At 42.6% G+C, this 21,671-nt stretch overlaps 1 protein-coding gene across 2 annotated transcripts in view; it reads right to left on the reverse strand.

Moving 5' to 3' along the window:
* Positions 1-21,671, reverse strand: part of LOC147748681 (A.superbus venom factor 1-like) — a 1,130,076-nt gene that overhangs the window by 911,945 nt on the left and 196,460 nt on the right. For both annotated transcript variants that reach the window (XM_086963555.1, XM_086963554.1), the window contains exon 10: positions 3,358-3,473. In XM_086963555.1, coding sequence (XP_086819681.1) covers positions 3,358-3,473 — 116 coding nt within the window. The remainder of the gene's footprint in view (positions 1-3,357; positions 3,474-21,671) is intronic.

The raw sequence follows: 21,671 nt of genomic DNA on the forward strand, positions 1-21,671 counted from the left end.
CAGAAGCAGCGGCAATTCCAACACCTTTTCCAGAAAACTTTGGCAGCTTGGTGCCTCCAGTTATCGGGCCTCGTGGCAGCTAGCCTAGCACCCAGGACCAGGAAGGCATATGAAGGGGCGTTTTGGGCATACTGCCAATATTTGGGGGAACATTGAGAGCAGAAGTGGCAGGACACTGTTTCTTTGGTTTCCTTTCTAAAGGCCATGAGGGAGAAGGGATGCTCTGCGGCAGCAGCCAGGTGTCATGTCACAGCGAGCTGCTTTTTTGCAAAATTAAAAGGGGGGGCGATCATACGGGTACCTTCATGGTGCGGAAAGCTCTGAAAGGGTGGCAGCGTTTACAAGGTGGCCAGCCCAATGAGAGAAGGTCAATAGGTATTCACATTCTGGCCACCTTAATGGAAGCCTTACAGCAGGTCTGTAATACCCCAGGGGAGGCAATTCTGTTCCAAGCAGCATTTTGCTTAGCCTTCTATGGTGCTTTCAGGTTAGGGAAACTAGTGGCAAAGAATAAAGGGGATTGGCAGGGGGGCCTGCAAGTGGGACATGTCAAGGTGGGGGAGGATTCAGTTATGATATAACTCCCCTTTTACAAAACAGGTCAGGAGGGCAGGGGGGAAGGCATAATACTGCACAGTTTTAGCGGTAGCCTCTGCTCCCCGGTTACTAGGCTGGAGACATTCATGGAACAACGGCCAAGGGCTGCAAGGGGTCCGGACTGAGAACCAAAACAGGCCCTGGCAAAGTGCTCGGCCGCCCCCCCCTACCTCCGGGGGGGGGGGGTTGGGGTTGCGACCGCGCTCGTTGCCAGGGCCGGTTTTCGGACGATTTTGTTACACGGCCCTGTAACAAAAATGGCCCCCAGGGGCCCAAGACCGGCCCCCACCATTGCGGCGCACCGGGGGATTGCCCGGTGCCCGCAACCGCCAGTCCGGGCCTGGTTATGGGGCTAGCCATGAGGAAGGCCAATATGGATCCAGCCGTTTTTGGGACCCACTCCTTTAGAATAGGGGCCGCTACTAAAGCAGTTGCCAGAGGGCTTAGCGGGACTGAGGTCCAAAGGATAGGAAGACGCTCATCAAACCTGTTATAAACGCTATGTGCACTTAGATATGCTATGACCAGGTGCATGGAGATCAACTGACGGTTGTTTCTCACTGTTTGATTTTGCAATTTCTTCAGCCTGCGACGCAGGGAAGAAGCGTGCAGTGGGTCACTATTCCGCACAGGCGATGCCATCCTGCCATGCAAGAGGCCAGTGATCAACAGTACAAGAGTTCACGGGACACGTTATGGCGCAGGTTCACGTCTGGGCCCAGGAAGAACAAGATGCCTGGATCACCGGGCATTCTTACGTTCACGACTAACCGATTTCTTTACAGGTGCCTTCCAGGTTAGGGCACAACAGGCAGGGGTGAATTTGGTATTTCATGGGCAGGGTGGTCTGTGCATTAGGCAATTCAGGAATTGGATGGAGCACGCACTGTGTAGCAGCAAGAGATCCCCTTCGGTCTGTATTTTGCATTTAGGGGGTAACGACTTGGTTCACATGACGCGAAGGGCTGTTGGGGGGGGCCTGCTCACTGAGGTGGGATGGCTGGCGAAGAGATGCTCCAAGGCAATTATTGTCTGGTCTCTCATGATCCCAAGGTTTCAGTGGAGAGGGGGGGAGTCAGTGCGGGCATTGAATCACTCAGTAAAAAGGATCAACAACAAGATGGAAAAGCTGTTCAGGACCCTCACGTTGAGGTAGATAGGACATGGGTACATCCGGGGTGACAAATTATTTTTACCCGATGGGGTTCACCTCTCAGCTAGAGGATACCAGGGTTTCATGGAAGACATTCTAGCATGGCTAGAGGGTGCAAGGCGCAGTGCATGACCTTCTGGGTGAACAGAGGGGGAGGCCAGTTAGTTGGTCAACTATGCTGGCCTGAGGCAGTAAGGTCATGATTGGTGAGAATAGTTTGCTGTCCTTTAAGAGGGCATCACCTTTATCAAAGGGGCACGCCCGAGGGGAAGACAGAGGACCTCTCTCATAGAACTCCAAGGGGCAGTTTCAGCCGGTCGGTTGGATGGGTGCGGGCCGGGGAGTCACGCTTCCAGTCAGCCAGGGGGCCGCACCCGCACACGCATGCGCTCAAGGGCGAATGGACGCATAATTACAGGGTCCCATAATGGAGTTGAGAGTCTGAGCATAGAGGAGGCCCGGGGGAGGTATCTCACGGTAAGCTGGACCCCCTTCGCAACATCGCTCCGATAGGAGTCCTGGGAAGATAGTTTGGTATCTGGGACTGTCAGTCATTGACCTTGCTCTAACAGGGATACGCAGAAAGTAAATCATAAGCATCAATTAGAATACGATAGGAATGGATCTGTATTAGAGACATGATAAGGTTAGCCAACGAACACCTTGTACCTATCAATGTATTGGACTTTCTGCATATTGTATATAATGTAAATAATCATCATTTGAATGTTTTTATTTTGTAACAAAATACGGCCGGAGTATATGACCCCTAATCCAAACAAGTAGTGGTGTCTGAATTGCTTTCCCATTGGGGAAAGAACGGGGGGAGGTTCCACCAACCCCTTGGATCTTTTTAATTTACGGGAGGGGGATTAGGCGGTACCGGTCCATAATCCTCCTCGCTCCTCTCCCACCGGCGCTTCGTGTTTCACGCAGGTAGGTTTAGTGGCGTGGCCCCAGCCCAGCACAGATCCTCGGTTTTCAGGTGTCACCTATTTGTAGGGTTGCCCTCATGTCTCCAGGATGTCTTCAAGGCCATGAAGTAAAAGACTCAGTTAAATGGTACCTCAACCTTACTTTAAATGAGGAGAGGGTGTAGAGCCCTTCAAATGTTTTTTTTTCCACTCTGCTACCTCAACCACTGGTGATACCATAAGTTGGAAACATGAGTGCGGCTTGTCACTTTCCAAGGAGTTGGTCAAACCGGACTTTCTCTGACTGAACTTTCTACCCTTCAAACCTCGAGCTCTGAGATGACAGTCTCTGGCCCCTCCACACCTGGACCTTGGATCAGCGTGCACTGTATTTGAGGCAAAGCAACGGCAGATTGACAAAGGGCAGCACATGCGTAGAGGTAACATTAATTAGGATTTTCGAGCAGTCTTCCATCTAGGCACAAGGCTGGTTACTTGGTGACTGAGGAAAGTTACACTCGATTGTACAGAAGACTAGAGACGGACACGTGATTCTACATTTTGCCAATCGAAGTCTGGTGCTTTAACTTCTTAGTTCAATAATGTTTCCACACTAAACTTGGACTCAACTAGACTCCCTAAAGTGAATTAAAAAAAATATAGAACATTGGATTTTAACAGAATCGATCTTACCGTAAGTACATAGGGCACGGCGGGCTTGAAGTATTTGGGTGTTTTGCTGAAGAGGATTTTATACGGCGATGTTACGATACGGATGTCACTGAACTCAGCCTCCACCATGTCGGATCCTAAATGAAATGTAAAGACAGAACAGTTAGAAATACACTATAAAAGCTCAGAACCGGAGCATGCAAGTTGGCATCTTATTCGAGAGGACAGTGTTTTTATAAGAAGAATGTCACAATGAGGTTAGGGCGCCCCATACGAGCCCAACAGGACACTAATAACGACCGGCAGTTGGGATATGGGAGGAGGGGGTTATTCTTAAAATGGATGCGTGCTATGTAGGAAGGTGATAAAACAACATGAAAACGTAAACGTGAAGGAGTGGCAGAGAGGCAACAGAGAAAATGTACGTAACCTGACGTGTTCAACTAGAAACAAAGGAAATATAATCTGTTAAAAAAAGGAATGTCACAATGAGTACCAAGAACACTGGGAAAATCCTCGATATTAGGATACACGTTAGCAATGACCTTGCTTGCATGTATGTATGATTGAATGCATTTAAGGGTATTTCAGTTGTGCACAACTAGCTATAAAGCAGTAATCACTGTTCAACAGTCAAGGAACTAACAGCTGATCCCTGAACCATGGGTGCAAGATATTTGCAAGTACTTTGCCATGAAAGACAGCTGGGGTTGTTCATATGCATAGCTACTTGTTCCAGCTAGGCCTCAGGCCTGCTGACAATGTAATGGCTCAATTCTTATTTGGGAAGCCCACTCTATTTAGAAACCCCCACCTGTCTTTTAGGAATCACTATCAGGGTTGGACTGGGACCAGTGGTGGCTGGCATGGTCCGCGGGTGGTGGGGTAGGCAAGGGGGGAGGGAGGGAGGGAGGAGTGCCTGTGGGGGGGAAGGAGGTTATGCGCAATGTATAAAAATAAATAAACACTTATCTTGCCGCCGGGTCCTGTGTCTCTGCTCCTGCTCTCCTCGTCTTGACTCAAGGAACAGGAAGCAAAGCCAGGCTCCCCAAACCAATGCAATGCAGCATTGTGATTGGTAAGCACCCAGGCTCCCTGGCCAATCCCAACGCTGCAATGCAGTGTTGTGATTGGTCTGAGCATCCTGGTTCGATGCTCAGATAGGGAATGGCAGCCTGGGCATGTTCTCCATGCAGGCTGTAATGCAGCCTGCATGGAGAACAGAGAAAGTGTGCGTGACTGATTTGGGCGGCTTGAGAGGGCCGGCCAAACAGACATGTGCACTTAAGAGTGGACAACAACTCCTCCCCTGCCCTACCCTACTCCGAGAGCAGAGCAGCTCCGCCTACCCGCCCTCCGGGAAAGCAGCACAGAAACATAAAGTGATAAAGTTAAAATACGTAAAGTAAAGATACCTTAAAGTTATTATCATTTTATGTTTCCTTACGTTGCACTACATAAAAGCAGTGGGGCGACGCTACTCCGCCATACCGGAGGAGCCGCAACTAACTGGGATATAAATTGGGCTTGCACACCAAAAAAGTGGACCCATTAGCGAACCAGATAGCTTAAAAACTGGCACACATTTCCATTTCATATCAGTGTATTGAACAGCAAAACCCGTCCCACCTGGCCATAAAACCACCACACAAAATGTTAAAAAATGGCTTGCACACTGATCTGTCAGACCAGGCCTTCAGGCAATGCCTCGTTGCCCAACAGGCCAGTCCGACCCTGATCTCTATGTCTGAGGTAGAACTGCCTACACTATAGGCTGAGGGAAATGCCTAATGGGTGCCATGTTTTGGCTCTGCATTTCTGTCCGTTTTAAAAAAATAAACTCCCAAAGAGGCGATCTGTTTTTGAAAAACAATAGGTTAATTAGCCTAATATATATAGCATTTTCTCCCTGTGCGTCGAGCTATGAAGTCATTTCCCAGCCCAGGACCACCACCTAACATGTCAGACCGGGCAGGGAAATCTAGCGATAGCAACTGAACCCTACCTGAGAAGGTGGACAATCACTAAGGTATGGCAGCCTAGTAAGGGAGGTGGCACCAGATCAAGGGTTGTGCCAGTAGTGTGAACTGAGTTTGCATTGGCACAAACCCTGTGGTTCATCCCACGTCTAAATTAGATGGAGAAATGAGAGTTTTGTAGTGGTTCACCTGTACCGCAAAACTTTAAATCCCCTTATTGTTTTTTGTTACTTAACCCCCGTGAATATGTTTGCGTATATTTTGTTTCTCCGGTTCTTTCTGCAGTGAGGGCAGAGTATTTTTTTGGAATCAAATAGATATGCGGTTACGTTTTTCAACACTAGTTTTGCAACTTCTTTCAAGCACAAATAGCCTTTGGTGTTTTGGGAGCCACCGCTTTTGACGTCAGAACTATTTTTTGTTTGAATTTACCCCTCTTGTACTCTTTTTATTGCAACTGCTGATTAAGTTCTGAGGAGCTTAGGTGGTGTGGACCACACTTAACATTTTTAATTTCTTCTGGCACAGAAGAGTCTTTCCCTATTTTTAGAGCTTTGTATGGCTAGCAGTGTCTTTTCAAAAGATGCATGGATTGACCTAAAGTGGAAAAAACAATATGAAGATGGCCCCTGTGTATGAGGCACTGTATGATATTTGTCCGCAAGATAGTCTGCATGACTCAACCTGCAAATATAATCTAGACAAATAGTTTAATGTTCATTTGTTTAATTGGAAGCTTTCACAATATTAAATGCTTTACAGAGGTCTCATTATGTCTCATATTGGAGGTTTCATTATGCCAATTGTTGACTACTGCAAAAAATAAATAAATAAATAAAGTGCAGGCTGCCAACTACCTACCTGTTGTCAGACTTATGTCAAATATGTCTATCAGATAAATGCTGAAAAATCCTGCATTTCATCAAAGGAACTGAAAACTGTTCCAGCACAAATACACAGAGATCATATTGTGATAGGGGGGCTTTGGGGGAATCAGTAAAGTCTTGTGTGGTATCCAGCACCCACATGAATAGAAGAAATCTGTATGAAAGTTCTTTCCTCCAGCAAACAAATCCATACATGTATTCCTTTATTCCAACTCCTAACAGCATACATTGGGCATATTCCGTAAAAACTGATATCTCATTCTGCCCATCTAAATCAGGTGGGAAGAATTAGAGGTCGTCCTCCGATGGCCTTTACTCCGAAGGGCCATCGAATGGGTTTAATTACGGCGGAGATGGAGTAGGCTCCGCCGTGTTTAAACCTAAGCTCCGCCTGCATCTAACTCAGGCGGGCAGACTATTACAAATGAGTAAACATACCACCAAGATCTAAATCAGGCCCTGCATCTTTGAATCATAAACTCCCCAATGTCCAACCACCTCCATCAGTCCTGTGTCTTCTTCAGATTTAGGTCAACTTTTCTCCTCATACACAACCACCCACATTTTCTTTCCATTTGCATAAAACAGTTCACTCAGCACTTTCATAATCAACCTGGGGGGGGCGTGGTCTGGCCACGCAGGAAGATGGCCGCCGGAACGAGGAGCTCCGCTTCGGGACGAATTCCTGATAGAGGCAGCACTCCTTCCAGCATCAACGTGACTACAGAAGTGGCGGTTTCAAAGACCCGAATAAGGTGACTTCATTTGGTCTGAATTTCGGGGCCAAATGAGTACCTTTAAGGCTCTGTTTTCCTCGAAAATCTCCTTGACTTGGAATCGCGTGTTGGGCCTCGTGACGCAGTGAAGCACCAGCTCTTGCGTAGCTGGAATGCAGATTCTACCACCCCATGTGTGGACTCTGATATCGCGTCGCCAGACTCTGAGGAGAAAAATGCACTTCTTGACTCCGGCTCTTTTCCTGTGGTAAGAGCTGTCGATGCTTCATGCAAATTTTCTGTTTTCATTAATGGAAAGTCAGTGAATTACACTCTCAGTCAACAATTTTTATTACCTCAGCTTCATAGCCTAAATGACGGAAATTTCTCGTTGGCATTTTCCTCTGATACATGGTCACTATAAATGTTTGTCTTGAAGAGCGGTGTATTCTAATAATTTTGCATTTAAAAGTGAAGCGAAGCTCTTCATGGTATATTGCACGCCAAGCGCCAGTTGTCTCGCCCGCTCTGACAGGATTACACTATCTTTCATGATGTTATGATGTCATGTGAAAGTTTTTATTACTGTTGATAAGTCAAGTCAGCTATTTTACATTTTGACAGACAGTCTGACAGACTTAGAAGAGCGGCGTTTTTGACACACTTCTCACATCGAGTACAAATAATTCTGTCAGCCTTGCAGTGAATTTATAAGCAATTCTTCGGGCTGCTAGTTCAGCTACTGCTCCACAAATGTCTACCCACAAGAATGGAAACAAGACTTCTAAACAACCTACTTTTACAGAAGCGCTCAATCAACCGCGCACCATGTCTGCGAAAGGTTCAGTTTCCCCAACTTCTAGCCAACCCTTTGTTTACCTCAACTGATTCTTCAGGAGATACTTTGAGCTGTATTTTACAAGAAGCCTCATCAATCAGTTCTCGTTTGACGGACATGGGTACCAATATCTTTTCCCTCACATCAGAACCAAGTCCATGAGGGCGGATATTACACAATTCCATTCTAAAGCGGAGGAATTAAACCAGCAATTAACTGTGGTTGAAGCTAGTCTTGAATCAGTACAACGCAAATACCAAGACTTATCATTCTTCCGCAGTAAGCTTGTGGACTTGGAAGACCGAAATAGAAGGAATAATATCAGATGTTTTGGTTTTCTAGAACAAGTTGAAGGTCACAATGCTCGATTATTTTAATGTAATGTTCTCCCCAAGCTTCTTGGTATCACCTTTGAACCATTGTTGGAAATTCAACGTGCCCATAGAATTGGTCCACCACGCAAAGGGATAGGTTCTCACCCAAGACCCCTAATTGCCTGTTTTTTATGATATGACCAAGTACGACAAATATTGATGGAGGCACGCAAGCCGGGCTCCTACATTTATGATGGTCAAGAAATACACATGGCTGCTGACTTTTCAAACGAGACCAATGAAATAAGAAAGGCATTTTTATCCATGAGGCCACAACTTAGGCAGATTGACATAAAATATAGATTATTTGATCCTTCTCGTTTCCGTATCACCAAAAATGGAGAATCAAAGGATTTTTATAATCCTAAGGACTTACAACACTTTCTGGAGTGCATTTCACTTCAAGATATGGATGTACAGCATCCTCCTACTGATCAGTCTACTTCAAGTTCTAAATCTTTTCAACAACTTTTTGATAATCTACTCCACAACTCCAGTGAAGTTCGTCATCGAGGCAGAGACCTTGCAACACTGAATCGCACATATGAAAGACTGAATCGCACATATGAAACCAAAGCTTCTGCTTTACAGGCATTCTTCGCTCTTACACAAGATCGTCATAGGGACAAATCCCGATCTCCTCTAAAATCTGCCTCAGATGGAGAATAGGCTCTGATATGATCTTCCTTTCCATTAGAGCCTTACATTATCATACTGTATTCTCATGAATTTCTTTAGGTTATAGATAGATAAGTATTTTCTAAGGTCTTTATTAATTTGTATATTCAATTTAACACAAAATATATTTAGAAGTTCTTAATGTATCTATTGCATGTAATTTACAGTGGTTTAAACTCCATTGAAATAATCCTCTATGAAACTCTTAGGTGGGTCCTGCGTCAGGTAAGTATTGTTCAAGAGTTTGTACATACATATTGTTATGATATTCTCGATTATATTTAAATACACCCTTACACTAATATTCTATCTTTTTAAATGTGTTAGCCCGTTGCATGCTTGTGACGGAACCGCTCCGTCACAAGCCACGGGTGAGCTGTGCTAGTGACGGAACGGTTCCGTCACGGCCCGCTCGCCGTGCCTGCGCGGCGCGAATTCCGCGCCTGCGCTGACGAAATAATGGGCGGGCGGGTTCGTGACGGAACCGTTCCGTCACAAGCACAGCTCACCCGCGAGCCGTGACGGAGCGGTTCCGTCAGAAGCATGCGGCCGCCGCGCGCACCCCCCTCTTAGCGCTGCGGCGGAATAGCCGCCGCAGCGAAGGGGTTAATATATTTGATATATAAGATTTACACTTAGTTTAATTATAGTATTTTTATAGTATTTGGGGACTCAAAATATTCCTGATTATATATATCCTTTTAATAAAAATCCTATTTGGAGATAATTTGTATTTATTCTTCCATCTACTCCTGTTGAGAAAACATTTGTCATAATGACTATTTAATTTTATATCAAATATTTGAAATCATCATTATTCGCATAAATGTCTTACTATTTTATGTAAATTTGCATCTATGCCTATTATATTAAATGCTATGCCTTATATCGTATATTAATTGTAGTTATATGTTTATATATTTATCTTAAGGTATTTCAAATTCTTGAATTCATATGAATGTATTCCCAATTTTACACATGTTTTAATGCCAAATTTTATGTTCATGTGTCTTCGAAATTGAATGCCTTTTAATATATTTTAGTTTTCCCTTTTATTGTCATGATTGTTATTCTCTTGATGGAGTTCCTAGCAGCGGCGGTGCTCTAGTGAGCCCAGACACGCGGTTGACAGTTAGAGGTATATTGAGCATCTAGTGTAGGTTGGTCTTCTTAAAATATCCTTATAGGACCTTTCTTTTGCTTTTTCTTACATCATCTTCTATTGTTCTATACGATTTTTGTAGGTTACCTTGTTCATCTTTTCTTTCTCTATCACGTTTCTCATTCACAAGTCTTCAATCTTCGCTTTAAACACTTATCTTTTCAACCCATAAAATCCTTATTCTCTTACACTTTTCTATTACATACCAGCCAGAGTACCCTTCCCCTTTTCTTCTTTTCCACTCTGCCCTATTCCCTCTTATTGTATTCCCACTAATCTATCATATCTCTTACTTTTACTAATACATTTACTCCTGAACTCTTAATTCCTTCTGACTATATCTCAGCATGGCTCATACTCACTCTCTATCTACTATGGATGTATGACGTTACAACTGATACATTTACATCGCGGTACATTACATTGCGGTTTTTACAACGCAAGTCATTACAACGACTTGCGTTGGAGGGCGCTGGACTTAGGAGTAGTGTAATTCACGATTCCAACTCCAGTCTATATACAGTAGAGAAGGTGTTGGATACAAAATTAACCTATTCCTTGTCCTAGAGCGCCATCCAGCCCAAGTCGTTGTAACGACTTGCGTTGTGAAAACCGCGATGTAATAGCATCGTGATGTAATCCCCACGTTGTAAACAATGCTTCCCATCTACTATTACGTGGAATGCTCATGGCCTCACCCATTATATCAAATGGAAAAAAGTACTTTCTTATTTGCAGTCCAAACATATAGACATATCTCTACTACAAGAAACACATCTTGATGAGATGGAATCTGACAAACTCTGCAGAGATTGGGTGGGGAAGGTTATTCACAGCAGTATTCACAAAAATGCTTCTACGAATGCTAACCCTGTTCGCAAAGGTGGAGTTGCAATCCTTATTCGGAGATCACTTCCTGTTACGATCTCCAAGACTTGGTCAGACCCTGATGGTAGAGATGTATTTGCCAAACTGCGTATTGGGGACTCTTACATTTGCATGGGATCAATCTATGCTCCAATTGGTACTAAAAAGTCCTTTTTCCTTCAATTGAACCGTCTTCTCACAGAGATTGATGCTTCGCAATACCTTATTGGTGGAGATTGGAATCTGGTACGGGATCCTATTCTAGACAAAATAGGTCAATTTGACAGAGCCAATGTAGCGGATAGAGCTATTTTAAATGACATACTCTCGGATTATGGTTTGGTTGATCATTGGCATCTCAGTCATCCACAGAACAAAGAGTACACATTCTTTTCTCCATCACATGGCACATTTTCCTGATTAGACTATTTTCTGATATCACACAAAGCAGTACAACTGGTCACAGAGTCTCATATCTTAGAAGTGGCCCTGTCTGATCATTCTCCTTTTCTTTTATCTCTAGATCTAGGCTTATCTCGAGCAGGGCGTAAACCATGGTATATGAGTATTCAGCGACACAGGACACCCAAGGGTAAACTTCAATTACAATCCCATCTCCAAGATTACATTTCTATTAATCAGGGCTCTGTCATTTCCAGCAGGACTGTTGGCAGCTAAGGCCACTATTAGGGGTCAGGTAATGCATGATGCAGCGCTTGCCAATAAGAATATTATTGCAAAGCAAGCAGAATTAGAACGTGACATCCAATCTTACTTTCGCTTATATACATCAGATCCTATCCTGCATAATCGCAAATTATTGGAGCAAGCATGCATGTCCCTTAATAGTCTCTTTACATCTAAATCTGAATATGCTTCCCAAATAATGAAAGGGAGACATTACGAGCAAGGGGAGAAGGCTGGGCGATTATTAGCTGCACAATTACGTCAAAGAGAAGCTGCAATGGCCATTTCAGCTATTCGGTCGTCTCAAGGTGACATACTTACAAGGCCCCAAGAAATAGTTAATTAATTTGCCTCCTTTTATCAATCTCTGTATACTCCTGGAGACCAAATAGATCTAGATAAGATGTCTTCTTTTATAGCGAAGGTGAACCTTCCTTATCTTTCTGACAGTGGTAGAGCGCTACTTGAAGGTGAAATCACAAAAGATGAGATCTCTAAAGCTATTGCTGCTCTACCTTATCATAAAGCTCCTGGGGAGGCTAGTTTCCCTGCTGAATTTTATAGATGGGCAGGTCACAACGTTATTGATACTTTACATGCTGCATTTCTTGGGGCTGATAAAGAATCATCCAAGGCAATGACCCTCTTCTATGGGGTAGTTATCGTCCCATTTCTTTATTGAACTGTGATATTAAAATCACAGTTCAATCTTAGCGCCTCGACTATGCAAATACAGCCCTCCTTAATACACCATACTCAGGTGGGTTTTATTCCAGGGCGTTCCTCTCGGAATCATTTATGTACACTGGCCCATACATTGTGGTCTGCTAAACGTCTTTCGGAAGATGCCTTAGCCCTTTTGCTTGATGCAGAAAAAGCATTTGACTGCATTGAGTGGGATTACCTTTTCACTGTAATGCAAAGATTTGGGTTGGGTGATCAATTTATAGATAAAGTTTGTTTGTTGTATGATGACCCCTCAGCCCAGGTAAATTGTGGTGGATTCTTATCGAATACATTTCGGACCTGGAGAGGAACGCACCAGGGTTGCCCGCTATCCCCTCTTCTCTTTCTTTTATCAATGGAGCCCCTTGCTGCTACAATCCGTCAATATAAAGATATTATAAGTGTCCCTCTCCCAATTGGTCATTCTAAAATTTACTTATTTGCAGAGGATATCCTTCTTACTCTTACTAATCTTCCCCGATCTCTTCCATCCCTCCTTCAAATTATTAATGATTTCTCCTCCTTCTCGGGTTATAAAATACATTGGGACAAAAGTGAAGCATTACCTATTTCTGAGGATACTACAAAGGCAGCGATTCACGGATTTCCTTTTCATTGTCAGTCTTCACACCTTAAATATTTAGGCATTTTAGTCAATAAAGGTTTGCAAAATATGGTTGCAGACAATCTAGCTCCACTTTTCTCCCAAATGCAGAGGGATTTTGACAAATGGAAAACTATAGGACTATCTCTTTGGGGTAGAGTTCAGGCTATCAAAATTGTCACTCTTCCGCGTTTTATTGATATTTTTGGCATCCTTCCCCTTCAGATTCCTCTGGCTACCCTTAGATAAATAGATTCCAAGATCAAGACTTTTATATGGGGCTCAGCGAGACCACGTGTTGCTATGGGAAAATTGAAGGCCCACCAGTTATATGGAGGTATGGGTCTTCCATCCATCGAACACTATTCCCTTGCTTTACACATCTCCCAATTCTCTTATTTTTTGCCAGGAACTAAAGTTATTCCGCAATGGGTTTCCATTGAGCATCATCTTTTATCCAAGGCTTCAGGCCTTACTCTTCTATATGGTAGTGGTACCAGTTCCTCTGACCCCAAAAACCTGATTTTATCAGCCATGCACAAATCTTGGCAAAGAGGACATTGTATACTTGACTCAAATGCACGTATTCATGTTAAGGCTCCCTTATGGAATAATTCAGCTATTCGTATCAATGGTCGTACTCTTTTTTGGCCTTTGTGGCATGCAGCTGGCATTCATTCCCTAGACCAACTTTTTCATGATGAGAATTTGAAAAACTTCTCTTAACTATGTGAGGAATTTAATATTCCTACACAACACTTCTCTAAATAATCTCAACTTCAACAATGTTTGAAGAAACATCTAGGTTCTCCCCCTTCGCTACTCCCGAATACTGTCTTACCTAATTTTGTGGGGAAAGTTTAAAGGAGTGACTTCAGGTCTTTATGAAAACTTTGTGTTTCCTCTATTTTTACAATCCCTCTCTAATACTATTCAAACTAAATGGCAATCCCGTTTATCCGTTTCTTATACGGATTCCGAATGGGACCAGATATTAGAGGGATTACATAAAGGAGTATGTGAAGCAAAGCTTAAATTTTGTATATTCAAAATTCTTCACGATTGGCACTGGTCACCAATTAAATTACATAAAGCTGGACTAATCTCACACACTAATTGCTGGAGATGTTCTATTTACGGTTGTGGCATAGCCCATATCATTTGCAAATGCCCAGAAACCAGGTCCTATTGGACTTATATAGGCAAAACTTTACATTCCACAATGTCATTATCTTTACCATTCACATCTGCCTCCATTCCCTTGCATGATTTTCGTTGTTTCCCAAAGCTCTCAAAACCACAAATTTATCTCCTACATACAGCGTTAGCTGCAGCAAAAATTTGCTTTTTACGTCATTGGAAATCCCCATCTCTACATTCTCAAGAAGAATAGCTGATGGCAATGATGCAGACGGCCTACCATGAACGTACAATTTACAACCTACAGGACCAAGCAGATATTTTTCTTCAAAGTTGGTCTACCTTTTTAAAAAACTACAATTGACGATCCTGCCAACTCCACTCTCTCTCCTAATGTAAACACCTGAATCACTTCATTCATTATTTTACATTCTTATGTATTACATTTCCTCCACCATTTCTTGTTTTGTTTCTCCTTCCTTCCTTTCTTCCTTCTTCCCTTTTCATCTTATCTTCCTTACCCCTATTTTCACCTCCTCCCCTTCCTTACTCTGGCTCTACTTTCTCACTGCTCTCTAATTCTATTTTTCAAAGTGTATTTACTTTCTCTTATTTTCTTCTCCTTTTCATTATTACATATTAACTTTTTATTCTTTCTTAAAATGTTGTGTCCTAATATTATTAATATGACTATTTTGTGTAAAGGTATTGCTTCTTATTTATATTGAGCTCTATTCATATATTATAATGTATACAATATATATTTCTTATTTATGCTAGTTTTACTATTTATCTAGCCATTTATTCATTTAAATATTTATACATAACATGATTGTTTTTGTGTCTATTTATGTGCACATATTTAATATTCAATATGTATTTCATATCTTTCATATTTTATATTATTTCTTAAGTATTTATTAATAATGTATTATCTTGCTAATCTTGTATTATTATGTATTTTATTGTAAAATTCAATAAAAAAATTCAACACAAAAAACAAAAAAAACAAAAAATCAACCTGATACATCACTTAGTCCAACTTAAGGAGCCCCCATCATCCTCAGCCCCCCACTAGTCAGCAAAGCCTTTACACAATCCTGAATCTCTAATAAACGCCTGTGAATCTGCCTATTGTTCTTTTTTAACCACCAATTTAAATATATATGCAAATGTCTCATAGCGCACAACGTTGTGTCTCGCTCAAAAGTGTCGCTGCCACTCACTGGTAAATTCCTATTTTCTGTTCACATAAGGACAACTCTGTAAAGAATTAACACCTTAGATGCGCGAAAACATCCCTCCCCAGTGCTGCGCTGTCCATTGGAACTAGTGCTGAATGGACGTCCAATGGTCGTGCGCAGCACTGGGGAGGTAGTGCTGCCGTCGGCCAACGCCCCGACGCAGCACTTAAGAGGTTAAAAATTGTGCAATCCATCAAGTCAACAAATGAGTTAAAAAAAAGTCTACATTAGGTATGCACCTTGAGTCATGCAGATCCTATCAGGTTCAATCATTGTATTTCGTAACTGAAATGTGCGTTCCTATCAAACTCTGTCTTTGAACAATATGTCGATGTGGATATCGTCCTTACTGCGCCTGGTTAAAAGTTCTGCTCCTATTTCTGATTTAAGTATTGTATTATCTATTGTGCCCCATGACTGCCAACAGACCTAAACTAAGACAATGGTTTCCATGTTGCAATTTTGTTTGCTAGGAGGATAAGTGATTTGCAGTTTCTTACTTTGCTGAATCTTAACACTGACCCCCAGGAAGATCTGTTAGAATATCATGTGAAAGAGGAGATCCTGATCCCTCCATTTTTTCTGAATCCTTCTCCGGATGTTGAAAAGATTGACTACAAACTCAGGGGCATACGTATGCCATTAGGGGTGAAGCAATTCACCTTGCTATGCTGCCCTGTTTCACAGTGAAAGGGCATGATTGTGCTGTGATTATCCATTATGTTGCATTCCTGTCCTTTTCCTTGAGCTGGCACTTTGGTGCAAGGGTGCACCTTCTAGCACAAAAACAATACTGAGAGGATTTTTCCTCTTTCTATGTGTGCTGCAAAATGCAGCACACATATAAAGAGGAAAAAACGAGGAGAAATGAACATATTTCTCCTCATTATGCCTCCCCTAAGGGAGCTGTATCTTTTTGGCGCATTACCAGGTTTAGAAAACACAACAAGATGATGGACAGAGTGGTGAAACTTTTCAACCACTCACCCCTAGTCACAGATCTGGGTTTAATCCATCGTCCTTTTGCTCACTATGCAACCCGAGTTTGGACCCAGCCATATGAATATCAGTCTTGACCTTGCTTTTCATGGGAACACTCCAGTCAGAACTGCCAGGCCAGGTCCTCCCTGGACCGTAAACAAGCATCCTGGGACTGTTTTCAGGTTTTCACCCCTCATCATCCAGGCCAGCTTGAATCCAGTGGCACAGTAGGCAAGGGACCCGCGCCTGTACATTCCCTTTGTCACTTAGGGCAAACATAACAAACACAACAAGATGATGAACGGAGTGCTGAAACATTTCAACTACACACCCCCAGTCACAGATCTGGGTTTATTCTATTGTCCTTTTGCTCACTATGCCACCCCAGTTTGGGCCCAGCCATATGCAAATCAGTCTTGACACAGCTTCTCATGGGAACAGTCCAGTCCAAACTACCAGGCCAGGTCCTCACTGGACCGGAAACAAGCATGAACAAAACTCTCATAAATATGCCCCTTAATGTGCAAACGAAGGTCAGATTCTGCATGTTTCAAATAGAGGCATTGATAAGCCTGAAAAAAGCAGGAGTATCCTCCATTGCACACTAGATAGCCTAGACCAGTGGTTCCCAAACTTTTTTGACCTGTGGCTCCCCTGACCTAATCAGCTGTTGGCCGTGGCTCCCCACCATTTTTTTTACCGGTGGGTGGGTGGGCGGGTGGTGTGTACCTCCCGTTATCTTCCTTAAAGTATTTGGGACGCAATGAAGGTATTATATTGGTTGGAATGCTTGAATTATGAATCTCATTCACTGGCTGTATCCCAATTCATCGTTTTTTCCCCAACAGAGTACCTGGTCCCAAACCCTTATTTATGCCAGCTGCTGCTTTCAGTACCTTTTGGTACTGAGACCCGCTCTGAGAAAATGGAACATTGAGTTTGGTCTGTCGTAATCAGTATCCCCAGCCTTATTTTTACACTAAAAAGGTCTGTCCTTCCATCTGTGTGCCCATCTATATCCAAACATATTCAACCATTTGCACACCTATCCACCATATATCCTTCCGTCCACCATTTCACTCATGCATCCCTCCATCCACCCTTTCACTCATCCATCCATTATTCATCTACCTACCCTTTCACCCCACCCATCTGTACAGTCATCCATGCATCCACTCTTCCACCCAGCCATCCATTCGCTTACTCATCCATCCACCCATTCACTTACTCATCCATTCACCCAGTCATTTATCCTTCCACCCATTCACCCTTTCAGTCATTCATCCTCCCTTTCTCTCTCCATCCCCCTTTCACTTATCCATCCATCTACCCACCCATTTACTCATCCATTCATGAATCCATCCATTGATCCTATTACTCATCCATTCTTTCACTCATCCAACCATCCGTTCACTCATCCAGCCATCCGTTCTCTCATCCATCCACCCTTTCACTTCACTTATCTATCCATCCTTTTGTCCATCTACCCCCTTTCACTAACTCATCAATCCTTACATCCACCCTTTCACTCATCCATCCATTCACTATTTCACTTATCAATTCATCCATCCACCCATTCACTTGCCCATCATCTACCCTTTCATTCATCCACCCATCCATCCTTTCACACACCCATCCACCAATTCACTCGCCCATCAGCTGCCCTTTCACTCATCCATCCATCCTTTCACACACCCATTCACACTTTTACCCATCCATCTACCCTTCCACCCATACATCTACCCTTCCACCCATACATCCATCTATGTACCTTTTCTCTCATCCATACTTCCATTCATTCACTCATCCGTCCATCCTTTCTTTCATTATCTATCCATTCCCCCTTTCATTCATGCATTCATCCTTTCAGTAATCCATCTAGCCATTCAGACATTCCTTCACTTATTTACTCACCCACCTTTTCACATTATGAGCTGAGCCTTTGTTTGCAGAGTGGCAGGCAGAAGAGTCCCATCAAGAATGAACTAAAGCAAGGGGTGGGCTGGTGAAGAGTTCACTATGCCCCTGCACATAGGCAGACTGAAAACGTAGAAGTCATGCATGATGCACAGTGCCAGGATGTGAGGTTACTGTAACATGGGGTTGTTTCCAGGGCTTTAAGCGGTGTAAAAAAACTGGGGGGTCTCTTCAAAGGGGGTGTTTGACGTAATTAAGAGCGCAGCTTAAAATACCTAGGCTAAAAATATGAACTTAGCATAGTGTTCTGCCTCACTGGTATTATGTTGTCTCTGTCATTGCATCCAGATATATAATACAGCAAGTATCATTACGCCCAACAAGCCAGGACTATTGGCTTTGTCAATGGTTGCTAGTTCCTTAAAAAAAGAAAAAAGGAGCAACCATGGCTTTGTAGAATACAATATTGAAAATACTTCAGTTCTAAAATGACAGGACAGTGAGAGAACAATAACCTGTTCTTTTGAACTTATTTTACGTTGACGTTTACTTTTTATCGTACAGAATGCCCTTCTGTACTCTGAGGTAGGAGGAGGCCGCCACATGGTGTCACACCCCCAGACTGCCCCATTGTCATTCAGTAAGTGGCAATCAGCGGCATACTGAATGACAATGGGCGGGAGGGGCTGCTCTCGTGCTCCTGGAGGAGTGCGAGGCGCCTCCAGCAGCACTGCTCCCTGTGATGGTCAAATTTACAGATAAAAGGCCCGTGGAATTTACGGCCGGTTGGTCACCCTAGTGTGCGCCCCTGGCACCTCATTACGGCGCACCGGGGCGCCGCGGCGCACAGTTTGGGAACCACAGGCCTAGACTATTGTTACTTTTAGATTCCACACCGGGTGGCATCTTCTCTTAGACAGTGAGGGTCAACATAAGTTGAATGTCTATGTTTCGACTACTACTTCTTTCTACTACTTTATCTTCTTTATTTCTTGCTGCCATTGCTTCCCCTACATAGCCTTAAGAATAAAATTACAATCACTTCACCCTTTACTATGTTTACTTGTACTTCATCCATATTCCTAAACCTTTCCATGATGCTAAACATGTGCCTTATCTTCTGTAAATGCAATTACATTGCTTTACTTAACCCTAGTCCTGAATATAAGTAAATTAAATTATTTTTAATTAAAATGTTTGTCTATTCAAACACTAAACTTAAGACCAACCTTAAATTAATAGAAAATACATTCTTTTTGTAATAAACTAACACTTTCTCACTAGAAGTAATACTATATCTCGAGTATATATCCAGTATCATTTTAACTGGATGTAATCTGCAGGGAAGGAAATTCGGAGAGGAAGGTTGAACTTTATGACTTTTGGTATTCACAAAGGGCATGTACTACTCGTAAATGCCCTTTGTGAATACCGAAAGTTGTAAAGTTCAGCTTTCTTCTCAGTTTACCTTTGTGAATAGGGACCATGGCGTTTAAATACTAACTATTGGACACCCCATCTAATTTGAAGCCTCCATATATAGAGCAGAGGTTTGTTAATATTTTTGAGGAGGTTAAAGAGTTTCAAAGTCAGCTGCTCACCAATCTGGGCATTTAAACATTTTTGTTTTGCAATATTAAATAGCACAAACTCGACTCATCTGTATTGGAGTACTTTAAATGAGCACCAACTACATTACACAAGGTCACATTCATTTGTTAGGCATGGGGTGAGTAAGTGATTTGCCAAGAATAACAGGATGTTGAGCCAGGAATGGAACCTGGCTCCCAAGTTCCAAAATTAGCAGCTCTGGCCATACACCACATTCTTTCTATCTCTTTCTATCTCTTTTTGGGACAATCTTTCTTTCTTTCCCTTTTTCTTTCTGACAAGTTTTCTCATGTTCACTCTGACAATCTTTCTTTCTCTTTTCTGACAATAATTCTTTCTCTTTTTCTCTCTGACAATCTTTCTCTTTTTCTCTCTAGCAATCTCTCTTTCATTCTTTATGCTGACAATCTTTCTTTCTTTCTCTCTGTCAATCTTTCTTTCTTCAATGTAGCATAGCCCCATCCATAGGGGCGGTAGAGTACTTTGGTCATAACAATAAACAAAAGTTAAACCAGAACAGTGGAATGAGAAATGGGGAGTATTATTAATTTTTAAGCATATTTTATTGAATTTTAGTAAGCACTGTATAATGCATACCAGTCATGAATGACAATACAGTATGGTTCGAGTATATGAGACATTAGACGGTAAGTACATTACGTAATCACTCTTCTGCATTAGGTAACATATTGGATATAGCTGAAGCCTGCCAATGATCATGCGTGCTGAAAGTGCACTTAAACTTTGTCTCCCTCTGCGTGTAGTTTCTGTGTAAATGCAGCATAATCTTTAACCCTTAGGCCCTCAAAGAGTTTTGCCTATTTAATTCTGGCTTCTTGAAAACTGTCTGCACGTGAATCATCCAGTACAGCTGCACATTCAAGGAGCCCCAGTTGGGTGTTCATATGGCTTAGGTCTTGGGTGACAGACCTCCATAAACTTATAATAGTAATGATAGATACCCCTCTTATCACCTCTTTAAAAGCCTCCCATTCTATCAATGGGAATGATGCTCTGTTAGAGCTTTCTATAAAATATGTCCCAATTGTTTTAGCTAAGGTGTCCTTAAAGATAATGTCCTCTAATAAAGGTGGATGAGGTGCCATGTCGGGATAGGGATTTGGCCCCATCCTGAGGCCATGGCCAGTTCCCACGGATTGTAGTCCAATAGTGTTGTACCCAGGTAAAATGTGTGATATGTGGTTGTTGCAAAGCAGGGCAAAGTATGCAGTCAAAATTGGCATGTAGCTTTACTGGTGAAGGAGAAGGAGTATTCAAGCATCTCTGTGTTTGGGCACAGCAAGCATCAATCAAGGACCATCTCGCCATCCACTCTCATAGGGACCTGAATTGTTTAGCTGAGTTTGTGCTAGACAGTGGAGGAGGAGAATGGTTTAGGTTGATGTCCATGACCATGTTAAAGTCTCCACCAAGTATCCAAGGGAAGTTTGCCAATCAGCAAAAATAGAGGAAAGGTGTGCCAAAAATATATCTTGCACTGTGTTAGGATAATAAGCACTACCCATTACTAACACCCTGCTATCTAATGTGCCCCGGACAAAGACACAGCAACCATATTCATCAATTCTAGTGTCAGAGGCTTTAAATGGTACTCCTGCTGATAACCAAATGGCTGCTCCACATGTGAGGGTGGATTACATTGCAGCAAATAACCATCCTCTACGTCTTGGGTGTAATTTAATAGTCTCAGTTGTGGAGATGTGGCTGTCCTGCAGACAAACTATATTTGCCATACAGCGGTTGAGCTGTGAAAATATTTTTTTTGTCTTTTACAGATGGACCCCATGCCCATGACATTCCAAGTTAGCAATTTCTAAATATATTCTATATATATATATATAGCATCTTTATTCGGTTCACAGAATCATCAAAAGAATTAAAAAACACATCATTTCCATTAAAA

Source organism: Lissotriton vulgaris, chromosome 1_1, assembly GCF_964263255.1.
Source record: "Lissotriton vulgaris chromosome 1_1, aLisVul1.2, whole genome shotgun sequence".
NCBI classification, from domain to species: domain Eukaryota; kingdom Metazoa; phylum Chordata; class Amphibia; order Caudata; family Salamandridae; genus Lissotriton; species Lissotriton vulgaris.